We start from the raw sequence: 14,425 nt of genomic DNA on the forward strand, positions 1-14,425 counted from the left end.
GCCTAAAAAAAGATTACTTACCATACTCTCCACAGACCCTCATTTACACATTTTAAGAACAAAATCTCATCTCCTTCAGCACATTGCAAACCACCTTCTAGTCTTCACAACAAGACAGCAAGTGTTTTTCTCTTTTTCTATTTTTTTTAAAACACAATTTCACATCACCAGACACAGACCAATGGTTATCAGTAAAATAACACAGTAATGGAGTTGTTGCTGGTAGCTCCATTTTACACATAACCTGCATCTGGCTGTAAAATAAATAAATGAATAAATGGAAGGGCTGAGATTTCTCCCTTCTACAGGGACATGAGCGCTTGCCACTCTCCCCAGCTGCTACATCCTGAGATACAGACACTTAAGAAAACGCATGTCAGAAAGCACCAGTATGACAGGATCCCCTGCAAATGCACCTTCTGGTCCTGCTACTGTTTCCCCTTCAATCTATCATCTTAACATGACATTGTGGTATAATCTGAAGTACCTCTTACATACAGCATAGATTCTCGTGAAATTGTTGCAATAAAACTCATATCAGAGTAAATTTAATTTTCCTATCTTCTTCCTACCTACACTGACTCAAGTAATATTTTACTGAGGAAGTATCCCAGTGAGCTCTGCTGCAGAAAGAAGAGAAACAGGATTTGTCGTAAGAAACAAAGATAAGTAGAAGAGTTTGATCAAAAATTATATGCTCTGTCTAAATCTGCCTCTGCCCTTACTTACCTGATGAATAAACAAAACACTAAATATGATGGCACCTAATCTAGTTATTTGACTGCTTTCAGTGGAGAAACCTATAGTACCAGCTCACACAATGCAAAACAGTTCTGGTAGGTATAAAAAAAACACCCTGCTTACCTTTAATCCCAAACTTAGAGTGTCTTCCAAACTTCAGAATAATGAGCATTACTACTAAGCCAGTGCACACTAGTGCTGCAATTCCCACTACAACATAGACCTAAAAAAGGAGTACATAAACAGATCTTATTGTTTTGTTCTCATGACCTACCTTCAAAGACAGTAAGCATACATTCAGATTAACCCAGTTAGGTAAAGATATTAATTTCAACTGGGAAACATTCACAGTCAGATCACAGAGTACAGAAAACAGCCACTTGTTGAGGTTTCTTCTATCTTGCAGAGAACAGAAATTCAGACACCTCTAAGAACAACTTTTTCAACATCCTACACATTCAAGGCGGGTGGGAGGGAGCAAACATCACCCCCTTCCCTACCAGCAGAGCAGCATGTCATAAGGAAACACATAAGAAAAGCACATAGGAAAAAAAATTTTACTGTGAGGAAGGCTGTACACTGCCAGAGATTGCTTGGAGTAGATTTGGAGTCTCCATTCCTGGAGGTATCAAAAACAGAGTGGACACAACCCTGAGCAACCATGCTGGCTCCACTTTAAGCAGAGGGGATCGGACTAGAGGATTTCTAGAGGTCCCTTCCAACCTCAGCCATTCAATGATTCTGTTATCAAATAAGACAAGACTGTTTGGGATCCCTCCTAGTTTTTTAACACGATGTACCAGTTCATGGTCCGCTCTTTAGCCCATGAACACACACACTCTCCACTGTTTGATGCTTTATGGAGTTACTGATGGAAGGAGGTTGCAATATCAACCGGGCTGGTCACACACTCACTGTTTCCAATAAATCAGTTCAGGAGTGCATGAGAGGCAAGGCAGCAAAGAAGGAGGCGCACCGATACAGCTGCTTATGCTAAAACTTACTGCTAATTATTCAATCAAAGGTATACATGATATTATGTCTTAAAAATATACAATTAGACTTTGAAAGTCCATTGCAGCACATCCTTAAGGAGCAGTCAACTCCAGGACTGGAATTCAAACAATAATCTTCAATTTACCTTGGATGTCTCTGTTTTGTAAACAAAGATTGCTCTCCTTGACCAAAATTAGAAGTTAAGTCTTAGGCTAAAAAATTAGAGTTAGTTGTTGAGAAAAGCATGACACAAACTAACTAGCAATTTTACTTGGACTTAAAAATTATTTACTCTTTAAAAAACAGGGGGATGGCCAGGGTGCAGAATACTGATTTTCTTTTTCCTTTTGTTTTTTCTGGGGTTTGATCACAAGAAGTAATAGCAATACTGTTCTGGTAGCTCAGGGGCCTATTACAATCTCCACAGTTTTTTGAGCTGTATAGCCAGAAAGTCTGCCAAGATTACAGATCAGAAAACAATGTATATACTTACAGTGATGCTATCTTCATTCTCTTTGTTGGATACATCTGTAGAAGTGATCTGATTACTGTTATTTGTGGTGTCTCCAAGATCATTAGGTGTGGTTTCATACTCTTAGGAAAGGAAAAAAAAAAGGTTACTTTGATAGTTTCATAACCTTAGAGTGGAAAGATTTGACTTTATATAATTTCTGTGCTGTAGGATTTTAAGGCCACTAACAACTCTCAGGACTCTAAGTTCTTTGGAGACAATACATAATTGCTCATGTAGCTGGAACATTCTGGGGGTGATCCCTGTGGCAGATAACAAATGAGTTGTGATCGATAAACTTGAAAAGAGAAGCAATGTACGCCATAACGTGTATTTCTACTGGTGAAACTAGAGTTAAATAAGTACTCCATCCACAAAGCTATTTTTATGTGCTTCTGACATCCCATTAAAAATGAAAGACTGCCCTCTACACTGAACTTCTCCAGCCTTGTATTCAGCCAAATATAGGGCAGTGTTAGAAATTAGCTTGGGGATTTTAAACTGAGAAGACATTGGTAGATTTTTTTTTTAGTTCATTTATTACTATCAAATGTGAAATAGTTGTTTTTCTTCATTTAAAAACTAATAAAAAATCCTGTTGTGTGCACAGGGGTCAAGAGTCTAGCATCATAAGCTGTCATAAAGGTAAACCTTTAAAAACTGAAGTGCCCGAGATGGTGTGGAGAAATCTGATTTATCAAAATAATTCCACTGACAGGTCTGCAGGGGTGAGCCCAGAACCATCAAAAAGAATGAATGTGGTTTAATTATTTATAATAATTTAAAAATTAAACATAGCCCATGATTTTTGCCAAATTATTCAAATGAGATAAAAAGAATTAAATAATATATATTTGAACTTAGAAAAATGTGCATTAAAATAAAACAAAAAATGCATATATTTTATGATTACATCTGGAAATCTAGATAATACTTCTATTTTATGACTGTAATATGTGCAGATGAACGAAACAAACAAGAGCAATAACTGCATCTATTACAAAATGCACCTCCACTATTGTAATTCAAATCTGCAATTAACTGCATATTTCTTCACACATTTTGATTAAAATCAGTGCTGTATGCCTACAGATGAAATTTTAACCGTGAATCTGAAAAAGCAGAGTACAGAGTCATGGCTCTCACTAAAGCTTCTCACAGAAGCAGGACTGCAGAGATGCTGCTGAGCAAGGGCAGAGAGGATCTGCCTCTCAGCAGAGTTTACCTTCTTTAGCTCCCAAGATCATTTTGGAGAGCTCAGCTAGCAAGCTAGCAACAAACTGCACTGGGCTTTTGATTTTCATGCACACGTGAACACATTTGCTTCCTGCAAAGCACTCAGCAAGCTGTAGGTTTTTTGGTATATACACTTGTCTGGCACCAGTGTCACAGTCAGTACAGTTATGTTGTCTAATCAGCTCGCGTAGTCTATTTTGGCTCTACAGCACACACGCCAAAGGACAGGGCTCTTTCAAGCCAAAATACATATTAAATACACAGAGCTTTCATGAGAACAAAACTTACTTTCCTAGTCTTTTACCATCTGAATTCTTCAACTCAGCACTTTATCTCTATGTTTATAGCTTCCTTTGCAGCAAGGTCAAAACTACCAGCACTTTTTACTCTTTACCGATGCTGCACAAAACCCATCTGAATGGTTCACCAGTGCAAGGAGCCTGCACACTCAACAAGGTGCCACGCCATCTGCCAAGACTGTCTGCCACCATGACTATACACTTTGCCACAGCAAAGCAGACTTCTGCTTTACTCATTAGCAGGCAGAACCCACTTTATAACAAGTATCCCAGCCTACGAGATTGGTCTTCCTTTACAATTGGCTGGGAAAATCTTCACATGGATAGTTTGATCCACTCTGTATTCATGGTAGCTTTATAAGACCAATACATGAAACAAATATTTAGACCTTTCACTGCTCTGGCTCTGTATCACAAACTTTCAAAGAAAGAAAATTTTTGCTATTAATTTTACCTGTAAATAGCGGTGGGCATAAGCAGATACTACTCAGAGTTTTGTTTATGCTCAGGTCTGTACTAAGCTACTAGAAATCACACCCTGGCAGAATCATGAAAACTATGCAGAGTTCTTGAGGTCTGATCTGTAAATCCTCTGAATGCACTTCTGTATAAAAATGGGCAAGACCTAAAATATGTCACATTAGTAAGCTGGTGTTGCATTGCCGTTTCCCGCTGTATAACTGTGAAGCACTTGCATTTGAACCAGCGCCAGGTCTTCAAAGATTCTTGAAATGGGTGAGCCGGGCAAGGCAAACACACAGAACTGATATCCAGAGAAAACCAGGCAATGCTGAATTAAACAAATTCCTGTTCAAGTCTACCATGAAACCCTCACACAGACATGGAGCACTCTGATACAGACAGGGTCACATCTCTTGACTCACACTATGTGAGACTCTATGAGTCCAGGGCCAGGTTCTCTGGTGCCAAATGCCTCACACCTGTGACTACGTCAACTGTGGTGAATCACAACTGATGCCGGGCAGTATTTTGTAGCCATTTCAGAAACAACGTGCAGGGTGGCCGGGTTACAGACAAGAGTACAGTCACATCAGCACCGAGGGGTCACTCTGCATTCTGGGTGGTTGGGTGATAGAGGACACATTGCCTATTTCATGTTCATGACCATATTACAAGCCACATGTCACAAAGACATGAACTCAGAGCCCAAGAAGCTGGGTTTTTATTTGATTCGTCCTCAGCCACAGGTAAGTTGCTTTATTTCTCTCACTTATTTCCCAGAAAGGGCCAGGACAGCCTCTCCTCTCTTCCTTTTCCACGAGGTGAGCAAGAGGCACTAGTGACTGCTCTGCTGGGACTCCTCTCTGCAAACACAACACCACGCAGCCTGCTGCAACCTCATCAGTTCTTCTGTTTCCCATTGCTTATTTAAAAACACTTCACTGAAAACATTTGGAAACCACTTCATACATGTGCAGGCCACAGAGGGCCAATTCCCAAGCCACAGACCAAACACATCTCTGAAGAGCTTTACTCTGCACAGATGGGCACTCGAGGCAGGAGCTCCCTGTTCTCCATGGCCTCCGTCTTGGTCTTCCCACAGCCAGGTCTGCCTGGCTATGGGCCGTACTGAGCAGGGTCCTGGTGGGCCAGTGGCTCCAGGGCACTGCCCAATGCCCAGGGCTGTGACTGCCCGTGGCCCCACACACTGTGTCGCTCCCCACTGGCCCTGCCCTGATGGACCCCCAAGGGGGGTCCATGGCCCTGCAGCACCCCAGCGCTTTCAGGGAAGCACCTTGTAGCTCCCATTAACTTTATCCGAAGCCAACAGACTGACACACGCACAGCTAGTCTCAGCGGGATCAATCCTCTGCCACTGCCTTTACACTACGAACAGCTGCAATGTGATTAGCACAGGGCTCTGAAAAATGCATTTTAAAAGGAAGCTTGCATCGGGCTGTGAGTGCTTTAAAACTTCCTTCCAACATAATCTAAGTTGCGGGTAAACAGGTCAACATAGAGATAAAGCAGTTTGAAACAAAGTCATGAAAGCCACTCAGTCTCTGTGGGAAGTGCATCCCAGGGGTCCCGCTGTCAGCCATGTAGGCAACGGTCCTCCAAAGAAGTACAGCAGTTCTTAGACTTTCCATCCAGTCTCATTTATTCACCTCTCTAACTGGACTTGTGAATTTGGAATAATTGGGGAAATGCTCTGGACTACTGAGTGCTTCTCAAAGCAAGCACTGAGTCACTGAAACAAAGATCAAAGACAGCGGTTTCACACAGCAGAAAAAAAAGCCAGGAATAAAAAGGAAGACTGCTTTCATCAAGACTTGCAGGCTGTGATCCGCTAGTGCAATTCAAAGTGCATACCTCAGCAGAAGCCTACGCAAGTCACTTGAAGTACAGCATTCACATGGCTAAAGCCATACACGGGCAACAGGACCTCAATGTAACAGCTCAGAATCAAAATCTTCATGCATACAGCTTATATAACACAACACTTGTAAGAAATTGTGCAAACCATCACCACCTTCCCACCTCCGTGGTAGGAAGAATTTGTATAGGAGGAGAAGCTATCCTTTAGTATTCCCAAACACTTACAAGCCAAATTGATAATTCAATTGCACATTTGCTAAAGTTTAATGACATGAAATGGAATCAAGGCAATAACAGTCACATCAGCTTAACGAAACTTGAGTCATGGGCCATTTTGTCCAAATACAAAGTACTCCAAAGACGATCCAGCTTCTGCGGGAACCTAAAGGGTGTTTGAGTATGTTAGGTAGGATGGACTTCCCTACTCACCAGAAGTGGTATGTAAACCCAGCCTATTTTCCTCCATTCTGCAGCTTCTATTCTAGTGCACACTGGCTTTCACTAGGTACTGACCAAAATATTTCGCCTAACTAAAAAACTAATGTGAACACTGTCATCAAATCTTCTGGCACACATTCAGATATCACTGAGCTGATGGTCTGCTTGCACAAGACAGATTAAGGGAAGGTACAAGTGAGTGGACAGAGCAAAATAAATTGCCTACAGGAAAACTTACTTGTGCCAACTTCATTTTTAAGTGGGATTTTGGGGTACATTTTTGGAGGCAAAACAAATATGGTATCATCCCTGAAAAAATATATTGTTACATAAGGAGAAATCATGAACTCTCATTCCTCCAAGAAATGCCTCCAAAAGGTTCACAAAATCTCGTGCCTGTGAGCTATATCAGACAGCTGTCATCCTACAGCATCAACTGCAACCATTTGTAGCAGTGGATTCATGCCTTCTCCTAAAGTGAATTAAGTGCAGCAGAGTAAGTAAAATGTCACACTGCCCTCATGTACCTTAAATAACAGAAGGAGGAGAAGCACAAAAAATGCAAAGTATCTGTTAAAATTGTGCTATAATATGTGACATTGCAATTTAAATTACCCTGACATTCAATTTTTTAATAGTTTCAGTTCCTTCATTTCTATCATTGAAAGAAAAGAAAAAGGAAATCAAATAAATACCATAAACGTCTGGATCCACAATTGGGCCACTACCTGTACATGGAGGGAAAAAAAAAGAAAAAAAAAGCCTTTGTAAATAGATTGCAAATATTAGAAGCATAAAAGTTTCTTTAGGAAAAACTTTTCTTAAGATTTAATGTATTATTTGCAATAGCAACGATCAGTACCTACACAGATGTAAAGGAACACCAATGTATTACAGTGTCTGTTTATCAGAGAATGTTTGCAACCATTTTAAAACTACTCCAAAGGTTAACATTTTTCTTCATGTGAAATAGCTAGCACATAGGCCACTAGCTCTGGAAAATGCAGGTGTATTTTCCAACTGGGCAAAATTCTGCTGTTAATATGTATCTGGAATAAGTCCAACAATAACTATGTCTGTTGAAAAATCAGTAGTGAAATTCTCCCTGAACTTAAGTGCAAGCCGAATTTAGTAAACATTTACAATCACTGACTTTCACCTAGCAAAAACATTTTACCATTAAATTACCTCAGGAACAAAATGGTTTAGCTGTGAGCTGGCAAGTTACAGACTAGAGGTAGCAACGACCTAAGCAGCACCATTTCATTTGCTCTGCGACAGGATGCTTCCAAGAAGCCAGCTGCACAGCTGACACACAGACAGAACTCTCACCAAGAGTTACATATCTCAGAAGCCACGCTTTACACAAGAAAATGGATGTCTGTCTACTCAGCACTTTTCTAAACTTTACTAGTTCTAGTTTGCAGCTTTTTCTGATTACTGCACATGTGTAAGGCTAAGCAAGTATGTGAGTATATTGTACAGAACACTCACTGAAATTAACATACCATTAGAATATTCACACTTTGAAAGATATTTGTGTTGTATTTCAAGATACTCATTCATTCTGGTCTATAATGTATTTATAGCATAGCTTATACAGTAGGCTTCTAAGCAGGTCTTCCATATATTTACTCTTTCTTTTTGTTGATTTGGAAATAAAACTAACATAAAGTTAAAATTTCTAAAGATTAATCAGACTTCAAAAAGCATAATTTTGCTTATAGTGTCATACAGTAAATCAACAGCAGTGGCATTATATTAGCATAAAGCCATTGTGAAGTATGACCAGAACACCATTGTTTCTGTTTCTGTCAACAGCGTGAGAATCTGTGCCGAAAATACTAAACAGAATTGTAACCTATTTGCAGAATGGCAGCACATAATTAGGTTTATTTTTAAATGCATTTGAAGATATTCTAGTATCCAGAGACAAAGGTTAATAGAACCCATGAGAACTGTCATGTCAATCTGTCATGTCAATAATTAACAAGTAAAGAAAGCTTCTTCAATCTGTCCTCCAGCAACTTCTGTCCAGGGTCTTCTGTCCATGAAAGTTCATGGATTCAGTTTTTCCAGTTTAAAACATCCATCTGCTGAAAGACAGTATTTCTAATTTACCTTCTGTAATCTGAAGGGGGAAAAAAAACAGTAAAAACCCGAAGAAAAAAATCGCAAAAAATCCCAGGCCTTTATTCCTGTGCTAAGTGGCAACCTTTCTGTTACTGTTTACTGGGAATGGGATGCGGTAAACAGAGTAGTTTAATCTCTAACTCCTGCCAGGAATAAAAACTAGGAAGTCATCAACTTCATTCAAATGCCGTTTATGTAACTAAACATTTCACTTCAAATAAAGTTGCAAAAATCAAGACGTTGGATGAACCCCAAATTTCTATTTAGTGTTGCCTACAAATAAACATATCTACTCAATCATCAAAACATCTGTTGAAGCTATTTTAACATTAAACAACAGTAATTTTGCACATTTAAACAATTATTTTTAAGGCACAACATTGTAGTTTTGGTCTCTGTTAGAAGAGGTTTATGTGTAAATAAGATATTAAGAGATCTATCCTATCCACTCAGCTTTATAAACTACATGAACTACACTTGGGCTTGCTTGCTTCCGTCTCGATAAAGCTGACATTTTCAAAATAAAGCAACAGCAAAACACTCAACACAAAACCACACTTCTGCAAAACAGCCCCACGTTGTTACGCCACACAAGCAAGATGCTACTTCTAAGCTACATTTAACTTATTCTTTTACTTTGACAAGATACTATATGACTCGGATTCCTTCAGCTGAATTTTAGAGCAGGGACCTGACAGATGAATAAGCTTAATTTAAAATACTTATTATTGGTAAAAAACTCTCCCACATCCACTAGCTGCTTTGGATCAACTATGAGACCAGTGTCCAGAATAAAACACGAGCATTTCTTGTTCACTGTTTGCTGCCATGTTGTCCCAAATAATTACACCATCGTCAGCAAATACAGCTTTGTGAGAAACCAAAAACTTTAGCAGTTTAAAATGAGTTAAAAATCTAACTAATATAATATTAAATTCATTCTTCCAGGCCTTTGTATTTAAAACAAAGCCTTAATTTATAACATTAACTGTGTTATTATTACATCAACCCAAACTCCACTGTGTTACACGCTTTCCTCTTCTTTATGCCTGCATCTTCAGACCAATGGAAAAAGTTCTGCAAGTAGCATACTGGAAGTTGAGAGCATCTTAGCATAAATCATGTCTTCATCATATTTGGTGCAACTTTGAAAGTTATATACCACTGATGAAAGTATTATACTGGTGATGATATGCTTCAGACTTAGTTGTATTTAATTCAGGTAGACATACGGATAATAGGCAAGGGGGATTTCTTAATTTTCCTTTGTTTTTACCTTCAGAGCATTTGCTCATAACTGATGCAATAACTCCAGAATCAGTTTAAAGGTCAGTGAGTACACCGCACCCCATGAAATATCAGGGATGATATTTAATTGAATCATGAAGGCATGGAAATGAAGACAATGTCGGGGCATGGGCCTTAATCTTTATGCTTTATTGTACAATATGTGGCCCAAAAGAAGAAACTACACAGTAACAAAAGAACTGAAAAAGCCTTCTAAGGGTTTGAAAAAGCTTGACAGTGCTTTAAATAGCAGTAGTTTAAACTAAAAATTTTAATATAATGCACAAAGGGCTCTAGTTCTTAATGTTTGCATTTTTACCAGCTTCAGTAGAGGAGACAACAATGTTGTGACATTTTCTAAAGCTCAATACCACAATTCTTACATGAACAAAACAAAAACAAAATCGAGGAGGCTAAGTAGACAAGCAATTTCCCCTGCTGTTAATTTTTAAGATGGGTTTGATGCCATCCGCCATGCACAAACTGATTTCTAATGCAGTTACTTCCTGTCTATACATAGCCGAGTTTCTTTTATACTCTTTTTGTGAAACTTAATCTACCACGGACCTTAGGGAATGCTTAAAGAACACAGCACAGATTATTTTGGGAGACTTATATACCTATGAGTATACAGAGGATGTAACAAATAATGCTGTCCTTCTAATATGGAGGATGCCTACAGTTCCGTTTACTAATTTAAAAGGCCACAACTGGGAAATTTTCAGTGTATAGGGAAGAGGCATAAAGGAAAAACAAAATAGTAAAAGGGATTTGCATTCAAGACAAAAAAAATCAGAAATTCACAGAAATACATAGAACATCTATGAGGTGAACTGTTACAATGCAGTATTAGAGGATGCCAGCAGCTGAAACCATGGCACGTTTCTGTAATAAGTCCATTTAAGAAAGAACTCCAGAGAAAAAAGATGAGAGGAATGCTAAGGACAGCAGGAGTAAACGAAGTCTAATTGTCATTACCTCTTCTTCTAAGGGTTAGAAACCAAAAGACATGTCATGCATTTCCCTACAGTGGGCTGAGCTGACTGGAAAAAAAAGTCAGATACAAACCATATTTTTGCTGCCTGCAATGGAGGAGAGAAAATTTCAAAATTAACATTTTCTCCTGCCAAATAACATTAGCAGTGCACGATGACATTTAAAAAAAGAAGGCATCTATTTATATCCCATGGCTAAAAAGCCAAAGGTACACACATGCTCATATTTTCAGATAGGACTGTGAAAATTATTTGGACAAAACCATGCTTTTACTTCGACTCCAGCTGTGCGAGGTTCACTGGGAGGTTTTCTCCACATACAGCAATATGTTTACATGTACGCCTTCTTACTCTCACAGGTACTTAACATACAGTTTTGAACATAAGGGAGAAGATCAAACCACGGTGAACATCAATCCCGTACAGCAGTCCCTGCAGCTCAATGAGTTTGTCCACGCTGAGCCTGCTCACAGAGCACTTAGGAGGGCTGAGGTGGAGCCTTGAGAGCAACTGAAGATACACACATTTAACAGCAACTACCTTAAGCATGGTTATTCCTAGGTATGTAGGTGCACAACCTCCACTGAAGCAAATGGGACCTGGACACCAAAACCTGGGCCTTGTCCAGCCTGCCTCTGGGTTACTTGTTTCTTCCCCAGCTCCCTCTGGTGTCCTAAACCACCTATTACCATCAATACACGGGACTGCGCTATTGATTTTCCAAGAGGGCACTAGATGCTACACTGAGGCATGCACCGTGTCCTTGGATACATTGCCTAGTTGCATTCACATGCAGTGCAGAAAACAAGTGCCTCAATTGGCACTCGGTGCTTTCAAGGATCAGCACTGAGGCTTGAGAAAACACTTTAGAAACAGCAACCTTTTACTAGCCTTAGCTGGCACTGAAGATGGTTACTCAAAGCAAGATTTATAGAACACCAGCATGGCCCCCCTTGAGAAGCAATAAACAAGAAGAAAATGCTCAAGAAAGACATTATTTTACAGCTAGTCCTGAAGACATTTGTTCAGAGAGAGGGAAAAAAAGCATATAAAAAGCTTTTTCCAACATAGTTCAAACTTGCCAGGAACAGCCTCTCCACAGGTTCGTCGATTTGCAATCGCTTACATTAAAAAAAAAAAAAAAATTCCACTCACCATCTCCAGGCACTGACATGAAATGAGCATCAACTCGTTTTTCATCTTCCCCATACTCATTCTTTGCCAGTAAGGTATAAGCACCATTATTCAGGTGGGTAGGATTGTCCAGCTGAAGGCAGCCATGGTATTCACTTTGATTGATAACATGTATTTTAGTACAGATGTATTCAGATTCATTTAGTATAGCTCCTTCATAGAACCACTGCAATGTGGGCTTAGGGTTCCCTTTCACAGTGAATGGAATACACCAGTGGTGGTCCGGAGTTGGAGATTCAATAAATGTGATATTTGGTGCAACTATATTGGAAAAAGAGTGAAGAATGTCAGAATATTCTGAACATGTCTCTCCTCCCTTCCCCCCCACCCCGACTCCCCCCCTTAAGTTATCATGGAAGTATTTTTCAGTCATCAGTACAAAAGTCTGTTAATCAGTAGGAACAATACCTAATAGGAAGATACTCACACGGGAATCCACCTGATCTGCCTAGGGTACTATGTTCACAACTGAAATGAAGCCATTCTTTAGAAAGAAACAAAACAAACTAGTTTCAGACAAATACTGAACACCTGCTAAATCACTTAAACTCTGTAAGGTGTGGGAAGTTCTGTTACTGGATCAATGTGAAAGGGGAGAGAGACATTTTACCTTTACTCTGCTGAAAAAATGATGCAGAGGAGTGCTGAAGAAAAATAACAGTATTGAAAATATATAGAAGTTGGCCAAAAGCAAGTAGTACTGGGAATATTTTCAGCTAGGAATCCAAGCTCTCAGATGATTTTCTTCACACAATCAAAGCCAGAACAAATGATTTAATTCCCTGGACTCTTCCGTCAGGGAAAGATAATTTTATACTACACATTTTCTCATTCTTTGTTCAAACCTGCTAAGTGGCTCAAGTTTACAGACTTGCTATGCATTCTTAACTGCATCCAATTTCATGTAGTTATACTTGCTTTTATCACTCGTAACTGTGCCAAGTTCAGAATCTCATTTACACTGTTCAAACATTTCTAGTTTATGTCCCTTCTGCAGCTATTACATATCCAATATCAACCTACAAACCCACATATATAGTGATTTTTTTCCAGTTTTCCCTGTTATAAGTACATGCTGAACAAAGTTTGCCATCTACAAAGCTTTCCATTCCCATCTTCAATTAAGCAGACAGTTGTGACTTGTGAAAACATGCTGTCTAGTTCACATAAAATGACTTCAGGTTGGCACTTAGATCTAAGAAGTCAGTGACTCTACACTGCAGGTCCCTTCCCCCTTCCTTGGCCCTGACAAATAAGTACATTACTCAAAGCTCTGACAACTAAATTTATGTCTGGCAGTATGAATGTTGCAAGCATGTTATTTTTTAAACAAAGCAGTTGTTGCTTTAGATAATAAAAACTGAAACATTCATAGTCTCTTTCAGTTAATTCTACAAGCCTTTTGATGTGTTCACATTTCTTAATTCCTAAGGAAGGGTGCATGCACATGCACACCATTCAAACCTTCCCATACTGACAGTGCCATTGACTATTTTGGGTCTCAGACCTCTACTTACAGATCTCTCTAACTAGTAAACAAAGCATTTAGAAATATATTTTTTCAGAACGCAGGGCTGAAAAAGGTAAACAAAACAACTGTTGGCTGGGCCACTCCCAGCATTAACTGCAGTAGACAGTTTACACACCTTGAGAGCTTTTGTTTCAACAACCGGCATGCTCAAAAAGTATCTATACCCAAAACAGTTGCTGCAAATGCAGTTTGGCCTTGGGAGCTATATGGAGGCCTGTGTACGTACAGAATACCGTAAGCTCAGCAGAAGCTTGGTCCTCTCCCACAATGTTCTCCGCTACACAGGATATCCACAGTCCGCTGTCCATGGATGAAACATTCTTTATGGTTAGCCAGGCAGGGTTCTTACTCGTGTCACTCTACAAGTGATCACAAAAACATGTGTGAACTGTAGCACAGTTCAAGGGAAAGGGAAGGAATCATTGCCCACAGCTGAATGCCATTTTCTCATTTTCCTTTTCTTTTACCTGTATCAGTCCACAATTAATCACAGCCTTACTTTAGTCTCTTATCCAAACAGACATAAAACAACTACAGAACCAATTCTAAACGTTAGGGGCAGTGGATTCACAGTTCCAAAAGGCCTGCTACAAGAACTGCACTCAACCATTTTTCTGGCTGTCAGTTTCTGCCTTTTTTTAATAAACACTCCCTCCTCTCCACACAAATGTCTTTTTCTCTGCACCACACCCAATGTTCATCTCTCTTCCACCTCATGACTTAT

The 14,425-nt window shown here is 39.4% G+C and overlaps 1 protein-coding gene across 9 annotated transcripts in view; it reads right to left on the minus strand.

The window, feature by feature from the left end:
- The window catches only part of NTRK2 (neurotrophic receptor tyrosine kinase 2), a 204,582-nt gene that overhangs the window by 145,021 nt on the left and 45,136 nt on the right, over positions 1 to 14,425 (minus strand). For all 9 annotated transcript variants that reach the window (XM_054053741.1, XM_054053742.1, XM_009561637.2 and 6 more), the window contains exons 7-11: positions 13,928 to 14,060; positions 12,132 to 12,431; positions 7,257 to 7,289; positions 2,231 to 2,331; positions 865 to 964 (exon numbers count right to left, since the gene is read on the minus strand). In XM_054053741.1, the coding sequence (XP_053909716.1) occupies positions 865 to 964; positions 2,231 to 2,331; positions 7,257 to 7,289; positions 12,132 to 12,431; positions 13,928 to 14,060 (667 nt within the window). The remainder of the gene's footprint in view (positions 1 to 864; positions 965 to 2,230; positions 2,332 to 7,256; positions 7,290 to 12,131; positions 12,432 to 13,927; positions 14,061 to 14,425) is intronic.

The sequence above is a fragment of the Cuculus canorus genome, chromosome Z, assembly GCF_017976375.1.
Source record: "Cuculus canorus isolate bCucCan1 chromosome Z, bCucCan1.pri, whole genome shotgun sequence".
NCBI lineage: Eukaryota > Metazoa > Chordata > Aves > Cuculiformes > Cuculidae > Cuculus > Cuculus canorus.